Raw genomic sequence first — 14,346 nt, 5'->3', positions numbered from 1 at the left:
TGAGATCATGACCTGAGCCGAAGTTGGACACATAACCGACTAAGCCACCCAGGCGCCCTAAGCTTATCATTTCTATTTGTACTTCTGCCTACCTCTTTAAGACAGTGGGAGCACAGAGAGCCAAACCACAGTTACTGTGATCCCTGGCAGAGCTGTGCCCACAGTGTTGAATGTGCCCTGAGCTGCTTCCATTGAACTGCTGTTGAGGGCCAGATGTTCCATCTGCTGTTGAGGCCCAGGTTTCTAGGGCCAAGAATCTTGATAAATGAGGATGGGATTAGATGTGTAGCTTTGGTGACCAGGCCTGGAAAGGCAATTTAGCTGACTGCTTGGGTTTGACTCTCACCACTAACTTAATTTTTGTGTGATATTGGATCCATTACTTAACTTATCTTTGCCTATGCCTTATTGTCTATAAAATGGGGATGGTTGTATCTACCTCACAGGGTTATTGTTAGGACTAAACACGTGAATATGTATAAAGTGTTTAGCATAGTATTTGGCACTAGTGAGTGCTTGGTAAGAGTTACATGTTATGAAGCTCAGGACTCAAGAAATATAAAGTGAACAAAATGTGCCTTTTATCATGTTTTATATCTTCCTGTGTCTAGGCTGCTTCTTCTTCAGTTACTTGTAGCTCAAATGCTTGCTTGGTTACTACTGATCAGGCTTCTTCGGGATCTGAAACAGAGTTTATGACCTCAGAGACTCCTGAGGTAATAAGAGGCCAATTGTGTTAATTTCTTTTCTGTCTAAAATAATAGCAGAACAAGCTTACCTTATGCGTTACAGGCATGATCAGTTGAATTATTTAACATTTATACTTGACTAATGTATTGCTTTCTGTAGATATTGTCCTGGAATTACAGGTAACTTTGCTGTGACTTTGCCATATAAGTAAACTTAGTAGTGTAATGCCTTATCACATACAATAAATATGTCTAAATTGCTGTTGTCAAAAAAGATGAAAAGTTCTAGGTAGGAGTAAGTCAAGTTTCTCACTATATATATTATATTGACGGAATCCTTAGCAGAAAAATCTACTTATATAACTGAGACTCAATAAATTTATAGTGTTAATATTAGCACTACCTCCATAGGAATGAATTACATTTTCTTTTGGCTAATTTTATCAAAAGCATTTTGATAGCACAGTTGACCCTTGAACAATATGGTCTTGAACTGTGAAGGTCCACTTATACGTTTTAGTTTTTTGATAACTACAATACTGTAAATGTATGTTCTTATGATTTTCTTTTTTTTAAAATTAGGTTTTAATTTTAATTCCATTTAGTTAACATGCAGTGTAATATTAGTTTCAGGTGTACGATATTGTGACTCAACACTTCCTTAAATCACCCTGTGCTCCTCACAATAAATGTACTCCTTAAATCCCCATCATGTATTTAACCCATTTCCCCTCTGGTAACCATCAGTTGGTTCTGCGTAGTTAAGAGTCTTGTTTCTTGGTTTGTCTCTCTTTTTTTCCTCTCCTTCCCCCCACTTTGCTCATTTGTTTTGTTTCTTAAATTCCATATATGAGTAAAATCTTACAGTATTTATCTTTCTCTGGCTGACTTCTTTTGCTTAGCATTATCCTCTCTAGCTTATCCCTGTTGTTGCAAATGGCAAGATTTCATTCTTTTTTATGGCTGAATAATATTTCATTACACACACACACGCATGCACACACCACATCTTTATCCATTCATCTACTGATAGACACTGGGCCTTATGCTTTTCTTAACATTGTCTTTTCTCTAGGTTACTTTGTTGTAAGAATACAATATATAATACATATACCTTACAAAATATGTGTTAATCGACTGTTTATATTATTGGTAAGGCTTCCTTTCCATCTCTATAAGCTATTAGTAGTTAAGTTTTTGGGGAGTCAAGAGTTATATGTGGATTTTTGACTTTGGGGTTCAGCACTCCTAACCTGTGTGTTTTTCAAGGGTCAACTATATTATGTTTGTGCTTTCAATTCTAAAATGATAGTTTTTGCTAAGTTTGAGCAAATCCTTGAAATAGGTATAGCAAGATAGCATGATTTTTTTAGATTAATTTAGCAGCTCTTAGATTTTACTATTTTTGGTTCGCTATTATACAAGATAATGTATTCATTACAGAATATAAGAATATATAGATAACACATTAATTTTTATGGTGTAGACTTGGTCTAAATTAAAATTACTTCGTTCCTCATTTTAAGAAGAGGAAGGTGTGACCAAGTGAGTCACAGCTCTGTTTCATAATCTGATTAGGACTGGTTTTTGGTATCTTTTTAAGCCTTTGGATTTGTAATCTGTTACATCAAGGATTTGCTTATTACCATAGATAAGTATTATTTAAATTAGATCAGGTTTGATTTTCTTTTTTAAAGGCAGCTGACTTAGAAATCCAGGAATAAGACTTTAAAATTCAGAAAAATTAACATTGACTAAGCAACTAACCCAAGATTTTTCGTAATTCTTCTGTATAGATTTGGAATAATATTAGATTCTTAGTTGGAAACTACCGTTTCAGGGTTTGACTAGGTACTCATAAAAAGTTCAGTACCTCATCTGTTAGACTGATTAATAGTAAGACTCTTTCACTTAGTCAGCAAGCTGTGCACAGCAAATGCTAGTGTGCATCCTCAGCAGTTGTGATTTGAAATTGTAAGCAGAAGCTATTCTTTTGCATTCCTGTGTCCGAATGTCATCCTATAGAACTTGCTGACTTAGGCCAGTCTGGGGTTTAGTGTAAGTTAACTGCTTGTTATATGGCAGGTGATTGGCTGATGCTGCATTTCTCCTTCCCAGGCAGCAGTTCCCCCAAGCAAGCAACCATCTTCACTAGCTTCTTCAAATCCTCCCATGTCAAAGGGCTCTGAACAGGGCTTCCAGTCACCTCCAGCAAGTAGTAGTTCAGTAACGATTAACACAGCGCCCTTTCAAGCCATGCAGACAGTGAGTATGAAACGTGAATGGTGATTACAGTTCATTGTTCCTGTTAAAAAGCCATTGTTTCTCTTACGTCCATTATTGGGTACTTACTATGTGAAAAACTTTGCCTTTTGTATTGCTCTTATTTGGGTTGATCCTTGCTTTGTCCAATGCAAATATTGTTTGTGGTAAAAGAGTATTAAATCCAAAGCCTTGAGAATTTTGAATGGATATTTTATCAGAACATTTTCCCCACTCAGAAAATTAGTAGCAGGCAAAGCTGAGGGTTCATATTAATTAAAAAAAAAGTGTGGGTGAGAAACATAATTTTCTGTGAACAGCTTAATAATACTAACCATTACTAATACCACACTAGTGATGTTCCATAGCATCAATAGCCTGAAATATAGGGCACATACTTGGGTGTTCTGTCATTCTGGAAACTTTCATTTGATTTTATTTTGATCTTATGCTGATTTTGGATAATTGTTCCGATTTGTGTGGTATTCTGAATTACACATTCCTCTGCAAATTGTTTAAACTTAAAACGTTTTTCAAGGTAATATAACTAGGTTTATATGTTTACTCTCTAAAACAGAATAGTATAGAACAGTTCTTTAGAAAAAAAGTCTTAGCCAGTAAGTATCTGATGATGCTTAATGCCCCACTCTGGATACTTTTCAGTGATGGTGGTAGGGTGGGGCCAGTGGAGTGGCAATGGAAAGCAGATGCAATGCAGGGAGATAAGCTTTTGAATTCAGGCACCTAAATTCACTAGTTTTATCACTTCATGCTTGGCCTCTTAGAACTGATTAGTTTCTTTGTTTTCCCTCTTACCCTGTCAGTCCCTCCTGCACAGTATTGCCACATTGGTTTTATTAAGTTTTTCTCGTTAATGAAATCAGATACTGTTCTTAATCACTGGGGTTGGGTATTGGCAGTGAAAAAGAGACAAGTCTTTGTGCTCAAGAAGCTTACATGTGATAATGGAGGTGAGAGGGCTAGAGAGAAAAATATACACACACACATATATATGTGTATACGTATACATATATATGTGTATATACATATGGGGAAATGTCACCTGTGTCATGGGGAAATGTCACCTGTGTCATGGGGAAAAATGGAGCAGGGTAAGGGAGCTGGAGAGTAATGGAAGTGCTATTTTATAGACAATGGCCAGAGTCTGGACAGGTCATTTGCCTGCCATGTGGTAGAAATTTGGTAGGTGGCAGATTTTTTCATCTTTAATTTTTGAAAAAGTACTGTCTTGGCCTGTGTAGCTTTCATGCTCAGTAAGCATTATTATATCATAATAGCAGGAAGATTAATTTTTGTATTTGAGTTTAGATCTACTAGAAACCAAATAGGTTTTTTTTGCCATAGTAAAATACGTATGACATAAAATTTACCATTTTAACCATTTTTAAGTGTATAATTCAGTGATGTTTAGTACATCTACAGTGTTGTACAACCATTTCCACTGTTTCCAAAACATTTTCATCATCCAAACCATTAAACTATACTCATTAAATAATAGCTTTTTATTCCTCCCTCTCTCCAGCTTCTAGTAACCTATCTTCTTTTTGCCTCATTACCTGTTCTAAGTACTCAGATAAGTGGAATCACATTATTTGCCCTTTTGTATATGACTTATTTCATTTAGCAAAATATTTTCAAGGTTTATTCATGTTGTATTATGGATCAGAATTTCATTTTTTTATAGCTAAATAATATTCTATTGTATGTCTATACCACATTTTGTTTATCCATTCAGCTGTTGGACATTTGGATTGTTTCCACCTTTTGCCTATTTTTTTTTTTAATTTTTTTTTTTTTAACGTTTATTTTTGAGACAGAGACAGAGCATGAACGGGGGAGGGGCAGAGAGAGAGGGAGACACAGAACCGGAAGCAGGCTCCAGACTCTGAGCCATCAGCCCAGAGCCCGACGCGGGGCTCGAACTCACGGTCTGTGAGATTGTGACCTGAGCTGAAGTCGGATGCTTAACCGACTGAGCCACCCAGGCGCCCCTCTTTTGCCTATTGTGAATAATGCTGCTATGAACATTGATGTACAAAATGTGAGCCTCTGCTTTCAGTACTTTTGGTTATATTTTAGAAGTGGATTTGCTGGATCATATGGTAATTGCATGTTTAACTTTTTGAGGAACAACCACACTGTTTCTACAGTTGGTTGCATCATTTTACATTCCTACCAGTAATGCACAAGGCTCAAATTACACCACATCTTTGCCAACACTTAGATTTTCCCTTTTTTTTTTTCTTTTGGTAACAGCCATCCTAATGAGTATGAAGTGGTATATTATTGTGGTTTTGATTTGTATTTCCCTAATGACTGTGATGCTGAGCATCTTTTCATGTGTTTATTGGCCATTTCTCTTCTTTGGAGAAATGTCCATTCAAGTCCTTTGCCTTTTTGAATGTTGGAGAATTTTGTTGGATGTCATCCTTAATCCTTTTCTATGAAACATTACACAGGACTTAGTATACCCTTTGTCTCTTAAGGTGTTTAATGTTAATGCACCTCTGCCTCCACGGAAAGAACAAGAAGTAAAAGAATCCCCTTATTCACCTGGCTACAATCAAAGTTTTACTACAGCAAGTACACAAACACCACCCCAGTGCCAACTGCCAGCTATACATGTAGAACAAACTGTCCTTTCTCAAGAGACTGGTAAGATCTTTGCATATGATATTTTGAAGACTTAGATGACAGCTAGTAGAATGGAAAGCAATTCAGTAGTGATACTTTAAGGGTTCTTTCTTGACTAGTAAGCATTATTTCTTCGCATGTTCAAGTGTTGAGAAACACTTAAATGCCTTTCTTCTATTAATTAAGTTCACCTATTAATTTTAACTTTTGTAGAGGTAGAACCTAGATGGTTGATTAAACCTTGAAGTAGGTTCATATTTTTAAATCTGATTGCTTTGATTACCATGGACAGTAATAGAAGTAGATAGGGCGATATATATATAGTGCCCTTCTATAGAAGTGCCCTTCTTCTACTAGAAGAGTTTTGAAATCACTCCGTTAAATCTTTTAGCACAGACAGATAGCTATCTGGCCTTTTCTCTCTTTTTCCCTCTTACAATAAAGCATTGATTAATGCAAAGGTATAATTTAGTATGCTTTTCCATTGTTTGCTTAGAGATGAAAAACTGTTTTGCTCTTTTATGCTATCCAAATACATGAAAGAATAGGCAACTTTGTAGTTATTTCCTAATTTGATAAACACCTGTAGATTTTTAGTGTTGGTGTTTCAGATCCCCATTGAGTTTTCTAAAACTTAAGCCTGAGTAAATGAGTTGAACATTAGAGGTATTTGGTTACTCACAAGAGATACTAAATGTAAATCCTTGGACCTAGCCACCAATGACCTCATTCTGTTCTCACTTGTACTGAGTGAAAACATAGTGTACATGATTTACATAAGGGATATTTGTCCTGTGCCTTCTTAGGTATAGTATTAATTAAAATTCATTGTCTTTTACTCCTTGATCTGGGGTGTTTAGCCTTTTTTCCTTTAATTGTGGCCAAATATACATAACATAAAATTTACCATTTTAACCATTTTTAAGTGTATGGCCAGATGGTTGTGTAGCCATCACCACCATTCATCTCTAAGGACTTTTTCATCTTTCCCAAATGAACTCTGTACCCATTTAACACTAACTCTCCATTCCCCCTCTTCCTACTGCCCCCTGGCAACTACCATTCTACTCTATGAATTGACTACTCTAGGTACTTACCTAGAGTAAGTGGAAACAGACAGTATTTGTCCTTTTGTGACTGGCCTATTTCGTTCAGCATAATGTCTTCAAGATTTCATCCATGTTGTAGCATGTGTCAGAATTTCTTACCTTTTTAAGGCTGAATAATATTCTATTACCTAAATATATGTATAGATACCAGGATCTCTATATATACGTACATGTATATATAGCACCTGTTGTTTTTTTTTTTTCAAAGGGAGAAAATTATATTAAAGGTTTTGATATACAGTGACTTTTAAGTATAAAGAATATTAAATCTTTGTTACCATTTAACTCTTGGACTTAAAACTGTTTCCTTAAGCAGCAAGTTATCCTGATGGAACTATTCAAGTAAGCAATGGTAGCCTTGCCTTTTACCCAGCACAGACGAATGTATTTCCCAGACCCTCTCAACCATTTGTCAATAGCCGGGGATCTGTTAGAGGATGTACTCGTGGTGGGAGATTACTAACCAATTCGTATCGGTCCCCTGGTGGTTATAAAGGTATGCTCTGAACAAAATTTAATTATACTGAATTATTTTGTTTATATATTTACTTAACTCAAACTATTTTTACTTTACCTTGTTCCTTTTTTAGTTGCCCTCCATATTGTGGTAGAAAATTCCCTATTTCTGTAAAATATAGCTTTTCTAATATACCTGTTGCCTATATAACAGAGGAACTTTTTGTATGAAAAGCAGATTGATCCTGTGACTTGCTGCAGTGAAAGGTTGAGCATCTTTCTTTTCCGGGGATGAATTTGGGTTTTCATATTTGAATACTTACTTTTTTTTAATTGACTTGACTGCCCCAAGTCAAACTATGTCAAATAAAAATATGTCTCAAAATGTGTCATAATCAGTGCCCATTTTCTAGTTATTTTTCTATGAGAGGATACTATACATAAAAATATAAATTTTGAGACTATAATAGTGATATTTTCTTAAGTCTTAGATATGGTTCCACATGTTATTCTCTTGGTATTAGCAGAATTGCGCTAGACAGGCCTTAACCATGCACCTTTTTGAACCCCATCTGCATTGCAGCAGTAGTAAATCTCTGCCCTTGGCTTATTTGAAGTTAGCAGTATTTTATAAATACGTGTTTTCCTGTGGAAGCAATATTAGTAGAGTTTGCTTAAAGAAGGCATAAATCTAATGATGGTATTATAGGATCAGTTTAACTTTTAAAGTGGTATAGAATTAGACTATTTAAAAGTTTAGTATAATTTTGCCCATAATTTTATTTAAGTTGTTTGTTTATTAGGTTTTGATACTTATAGAGGACCACCTTCAATTACCAATGGAAATTATAGCCAGCTACAGTTCCAAGCTAGAGAGTATCCTGGAACACCTTATTCCCAAAGGGTAAGAATAGCTGTCATAGTTGAATAATATAGTACAGTTGTTGATGTTAAGCTGTGATTAAACTATAGCCGAGTCACAGTGTATTTGGTATAAGGCACTCTTTGTTTTTTTTTAAATTTTTGAAATGTTTATTTTTGAGAGAGAGATAGAATGTGAGCAGGGGAGGGGCAGAGACAGACAGAATCCAAAGCAGGCTTCAGGCTCTTAGCTGTCAGCACAGAGTCTGACACGGGGCTTCAACCCACAAACCGTGAGATCATGACCTGAGCTGGAGTCCAACACTTAACTGACTGAGCCACCCAGACACCCCAAGGCACTCTTTGTTTTAGAACTACTTGTCAGTACTGTGGAGAGTTGAGTTGGAAGCTTTTCAAGTAACCCACAGAAGATAAATGACAATTGTCTGTTACACAGAACTTAGAAGGTCTTAAGAACTTTATCATGTTGTTTGCATTAACTCATTCACTCCTCCACCTTTTGAGAGAAACTGGGGTTCAGAAACAAATTACTTATCTGAGGTCACTCAGCAAATGAATGGTAGAATTAACATGAGACTGCATGTTTCCTAACTCCAGACCCTATGAGCTTAACTTTATTATTTTCTTTTCCTTTTTTTTTTGAAGGGGAGAGAGAGAATCTCACACAGTCCCCATGCTCCATGTGGAGCCCGACATGGGGCTTGATCCCACGATTCTGGGATCATGACCTGAACTGAAATCAAGATTTGGGTGCTTAGCCGACTGAGCCACCTAGGCGCCCCAACTTCATTATGTTGCTTTCAGTTTAACTTTTCTAGGTACCTGGTGTAGCAAAAGTATTTTTCAAAAATTTATTTTTTTAATTTTTATTTGAATAGCTCAGATTTTCTTTACTACATATGATAAAAGACTGGTAAGAGGTTAGACATTCTACTTTAACAAACCGTGGGACCTCTTTGTCATTGATCATCTATGGATATGACTGAATACGTCAGAATTTTCAGTTTTGAAGTTCTACAAGTTTTTAAGTATGTGGTTTCCCACTGAATTCTGTTGTGATATAAAGTACCTGTTTTTGAGGAGCTTACAGTTAGTTAAATGAGGTAAGGTAGATGTCTATACAGAGACAGTATTGAAAAGGGGGTTAAGAACACACCTCCAAGAACACACCAAATCACTTAAATGACTTGGGTTTGATTCCTGATTTCATCACTTCCTTTGTGACCTTGGGTATGTTGAGTAAACTTTCTGATCTGTGGTTCCTCATCTGTTGGATGAAGACTCATCTTACTCTGAAGTGTTGTGAGGATTACTTTCTGAGATATCCTGAGGATTAAGTGAATTAACATACATGAAGGCTTAGCACGGTAATGTCAGACAGTAATGAACAGCTCCTTTAAAAAAAATTTTTTTTTTTTAAATATTTTATTTATTTTTTGAGTGTAAGGAGGGAGAGGCAAAGAGAGAGACAGGATCTGAAGCAGGCTCTGCACTGACAGGCTGACAGCAGCCAGTCTGCTGTGGGGCTTGAACTCAGGAATCGTGAGATCATAACGTGAACTGAAGTTGGACGCTCAACTGACTGAGCCACCCAGGTGCCTGTAATGGAGCTGTTGTTAACACCAATATTCTGGGATTTTTTGTGCTGCTTTAAATGTCTTGCTGGGATGCCTGGCTGGCTCAGTCAGTATAGCATGTGACTTTTGATCCTCAGGGTCATGAGGTCAAGCCCCACATTAGGCATAGAGGTTACATTAAAAAAAAAAAAAAAGAAAGTCAATTTCTTGCTGAGAAAACATGAGATAGTTGTTGCTACTGGGAAAAGGATTAGGAGTTTGGGGTAGGAGACTTAATTATTGTGTGGCTTCTTGTCCTGTTTAAATTTTTTATTGCATGTGTTTATTTTTATTGTATGTGCTAATTTGATCATGCCACTGATCATTCTTTTCATGCGTTGTCTGGAGGCGGACTTTCAACATACCTGGGAGTCTGTTTGAAATGTTGCCTCGTGAACATTTTTTTCTTGAGGATATTAAATTATGTTTTCAGGCAATAGTACATTCATATGGTATAATTCTTACCAATCTCTCTGTCAAAATAAAACAAAATCCTGACGTAGTTCATAATTGTCTTCACAGTTTGATCTATAAATAGAGCAAAATTGAAATAGTCTGTGTTCTTGCCTTATTATTTCCCTTTATCTTGTGATAAGGGATAGAGGACCAGGCCATATTTCTGAATTTCCCTCATTACCTCACATTGTATCTTTTACATAGTGTTTCCTGGATGCCTTCTTGTTTTTGCAATTATTAGCATACCTAGTTGGTCAGGTTAATTCACAGATGAAGCAAGTATTGCTATTGTTGCCCTTTTTGCCTTTCTTGGTATTTGGAAACATCTGAGCCTCTGTGGCTGCTGGGGAGGGGTAGAGAAAAGGCTAAGAGGACTTTAATCTTACAAATTTACCAGCCAATAACACTGGGAAAGGACTATCATCTTGCATTTTTGGTGCCAATGTTAAATATTACGTGTTCGTTTCAGGATAATTTCCAGCAGTGTTACAAGCGAGGAGGGACATCTGGTGGTCCTCGGACAAATTCAAGAGGTAAGGATGATTAACTGGGTTGCACAGAACATACCTCTAGATCTTTCTTTGTCTTCTGTGAAGTTCTCCCCAGAGTACATTGTTTTCACCATTTAGCTTTTAAAGTTTTCATTTTGCATAAATGTAGTACTGAAGACCTGAGGGAAATACTAGACTACTGGAATGGCTGTGGAAACCAGTTGTCCATTTAGATTAGAAGTGTATGTGTGTGCTTTTTCAGTTTGATTGACACCACAGCATAATTCAGCCTATGATATGTATTCATCTTGCATACTTCAAATAGTTTCATGTGATGATTCAGGATGATGTTTCTTATAATAATGGACATTTCTAGATACTCTAGTGTCACTACATTGAAAGATAGGAAAAAGCAGCAATTAAGACACCATGACTTGAAATTTAAGAAGATATTATAATACTTTTTAAAATGTGAAGGTTTAATAGGACCTTTAGTAGAAAAGATTCAGTGTAACTGAGAAAATCAAGAATTACTGAAGATTAACTAACTTTATCACAGAAAAACAATCTTTTCCTTTTAAGAAAGCAATCAGTATTCACACTGCCTTGGCCTTCTATCTGAGCTATGTTTTTGTGTAGTACTTAAAACGTTAAGATTTCATGATATCACATTAACTTGGAAATGAAGAACAGGCATTCATCATGGGGCTTAGTATCATAACAGAGTATCTTTGAGTGGCAAGTAGTTCTAAAAGTTGGTTCTTTTATGTAATCTCAGTTTTCTTGAGTCCTTGTACATTAGATAGTTTGAGTAGATTTATCACTGAGGAATAAAGAACTGAGTGAGAATTACAGAAGAAAGATAAAAGAAGTAAAAAGAGTGTTCAAACCTGGGTTTCAGACTTTGCTAATCTTTAACTAGTAACTTAGCATTTCCTGGAGGCTTATTTTCTTAAAAAAAAAAAATCTTAAAAAAACAATGAGGCCCACTAGATAAGATCATCTAGGTCCTTTTTGGCTTAATAGTAATATGAAAGCCTATTGCTAGAAAACTTTAGAAAAATATACTGTAGCTATACTTTGTTGTTTTTGTTTTAGAATTTACTATAAAATGTATTTTTATCTGTATTTCAGTAGCCGACTAATGTTAAATATTGTGTTCAAAGCTAACTGCTTCATTATGAGAAACTCACTGTTGCTAATAAAACAGCAGGGTGGAGTGATTCTTCTCAGGTGAGCAGCCCAGAAAGAGACAACGAAACGTTTAACAGTGGTGACTCTGGACAAGGAGACTCCCGTAGCATGACCCCTGTGGATGTGCCCGTGACAAATCCAGCAGCCACCATACTGCCAGTACACGTCTATCCCCTGCCTCAGCAGATGCGCGTTGCCTTCTCAGCAGCCAGAACCTCTAATCTCGCCCCTGGAACTTTAGACCAACCTATCGTGTTTGATCTTCTTCTAAACAACTTGGGAGAAACTTTTGATCTTCAGCTTGGTAGATTTAATTGCCCGGTGAATGGCACTTATGTTTTCATTTTTCACATGCTAAAGCTGGCAGTGAATGTGCCACTATATGTCAACCTCATGAAGAATGAAGAGGTCTTGGTATCTGCCTATGCCAATGATGGTGCTCCAGACCATGAAACTGCTAGCAATCATGCAATTCTTCAGCTCTTCCAGGGAGACCAGATATGGTTACGTTTGCACAGGGGAGCAATTTATGGAAGTAGTTGGAAATATTCTACATTTTCAGGCTATCTTCTTTATCAAGATTGAAAGTCAGTACAGAATTGACAGTAAAAGAATGGTGTTCTAATTAGTAGGGTTAAAGGAGAAGTAGTCTTTGCCCTTGTGACTGGTTTAGGAAAATGTTTTCTTTCCTAGAGGAAGGTGGAGGTCCTTACTTTTTTTGTTTTCCTCCCCAAGGTGAAAAATTTCAAGCTGAATGACAATTAGCACTAATCTGGCACTTTATAAATTGTGATGTAGCCTCGCTAGTCAAGCTGTGAATGTATATTGTTTGCACTTAATCCTTAACTGTATTAACGTTCAGCTTACTAAACTGACTGCCTCAAGTTCAGGCAAGTTATAATGCCTTGTTGTGCCTCAATAAAAAAGTTACATGCACCTTCAGTGTTCTTATTTGATTAAACATTTAGTTAAGGGGTAAAGTATTGAATTTTTTGCTATGCATCACTGATAACTTTTGGATGGGTGTTAATTCATGGTTCATACTATTATTTTAAAGTAAGACTATATATAATAGCTCTTTTTAGAGTTTTCTCTGATGTTACAGCTGTCATTCATCAGAAGATATCCTCTGTTTTCCTTTGGCTAAATAACATTTCTTTTTGAAGCTATTTTGCATTAGGACATGCTATTATCTGTTAGCTATTTTTAAGTACCTACTACTTGTATAATAATACAGGATACAATAGTAGATAGGTACACAGCTAATACTACTGGTCTGACATCAGTGAAGCTTATACCTTCTAGTGGATTCTCAATTTAGGTAGAGTGTTTAAAAGATTTCTGGTCAGGCAGTGCTGTGTTTGAGTCCTGATTTTGCCACTTAGTTACTGATCTTGGGCAAGTTATTTTACCTCTAAGATCCCCCCTACCTTCTCTTTCTTTCTCTCTCTCTCTCTCTTTTTTTTTAATAGACCATTTCCACGACCTCCTAGGGCAAATGTGAAGTTCAACTAAGAATATCTAAAAGACTTAACACAGTGCCTGGCACGTAAGCATTTAATAAATGTTAGGTGCTATGATTTTTTTTTCATTCCACATACTTACAGAATTGTGTGTCTGTGTGTGTGTGTGTGTGTGTGTGTGTGTGTGTGTGTGTGAGATGTAGTATTAGTATAGCAGGCATTGACAGAGTTTAGTAACCATTTTAGGCATATATTCTCACACTTCACAATTTAAGCTTATTTATGTTTCTCATGAATAAGAGCTTAATAATTTTATTAATTAAAGCATAGTGTTTTTTTAATTTTTTTTTTTTTTACATTTATTCATTTTTGAGAAACAGAGATAGCACAAGCGGGGGAGGGGCAGAGAGAGGGAGACACAGAATCCCAAGCAGGCTCCAGGCTCTGAGCTGTCAGCACAGAGCCCAGCGCGGGGCTTGAACTCACGAGCTGTGAGATCATGACCTGAGCCAAAGTTGGACGCTCAACCGACTGAGCCACCCAGGCGCCCCTAAAGCATAGTTTTTAAAAGTAAGCATTTTTAGGGGCGCCTGGGTGGCTCAGTCGGTTAGGCTGCTGACTTCAGCCCAGGTTATGATCTTGCGGTCTGTGGGTTCGAGCCCTGCGTTGAGCTCTGTGCTGGCAGCTCAGAGCCTGGAGCCTGCTTCCGATTCTGTGTCTCCCTCTCTCTCTGCCCCTCCCCTGCTTGCTCTCTGTCTCTTTCTCAAATAATAAACATTAAAAAAAATTAAAAAAAAATAAAAGTAAGCATTTTGTATTCTGGAATATAGGAAGGGTTGGAGAAGGGCATTGTTAACCTGCAACCAAGGCAAGTTACTAGCTAAGGCAGAAATTTCTCGTTTTGATCTTGTTTTGAAAGTTTTCTGTTAAACACCTCTCACTCTGAGGTGGTAAGTAATCTCACTCTGAGGTGGTAAGTAATCTCACTCTGAGGTGGTAAGTAATCTCAAGGAGATGGTATAAGAGCATTAAATTATTATAGTCAATATATTAAAAATAATTTTTTATGTTTG

General features: G+C 36.6%; 1 protein-coding gene across 5 annotated transcripts in view; it reads left to right on the top strand.

Annotated features, from left to right (window-relative positions):
* CAPRIN2 (caprin family member 2) overlaps nt 1-12,746 on the top strand; it is a 45,584-nt gene extending 32,838 nt beyond the window's left edge. Inside the window, exons 13-19 of one of the 5 annotated variants that reach the window (XM_047066580.1) lie at nt 612-716; nt 2,808-2,954; nt 5,459-5,627; nt 7,029-7,211; nt 7,975-8,075; nt 10,595-10,658; nt 11,827-12,746. In XM_047066580.1, the coding sequence (XP_046922536.1) occupies nt 612-716; nt 2,808-2,954; nt 5,459-5,627; nt 7,029-7,211; nt 7,975-8,075; nt 10,595-10,658; nt 11,827-12,395 (1,338 nt within the window). In that variant the 3' untranslated portion in view covers nt 12,396-12,746. Of the gene's footprint in view, nt 1-611; nt 717-2,807; nt 2,955-5,458; nt 5,628-7,028; nt 7,212-7,974; nt 8,076-10,594; nt 10,659-11,782 lie in introns of all 5 variants that reach the window. The other 4 variants (XM_047066581.1, XM_047066582.1, XM_047066584.1 and 1 more) reach the window with 4 other exon arrangements.
* Nucleotides 12,747-14,346: the final 1,600 nt, after the last annotated feature.

This window comes from Lynx rufus, unplaced genomic scaffold (assembly GCF_022079265.1).
Source record: "Lynx rufus isolate CCGP_SWC_20201006 ecotype Redwood Valley unplaced genomic scaffold, mLynRuf1.p SCAF_7, whole genome shotgun sequence".
NCBI lineage: Eukaryota > Metazoa > Chordata > Mammalia > Carnivora > Felidae > Lynx > Lynx rufus.
This window is presented reverse-complemented; position numbering and strand designations above follow the sequence as displayed.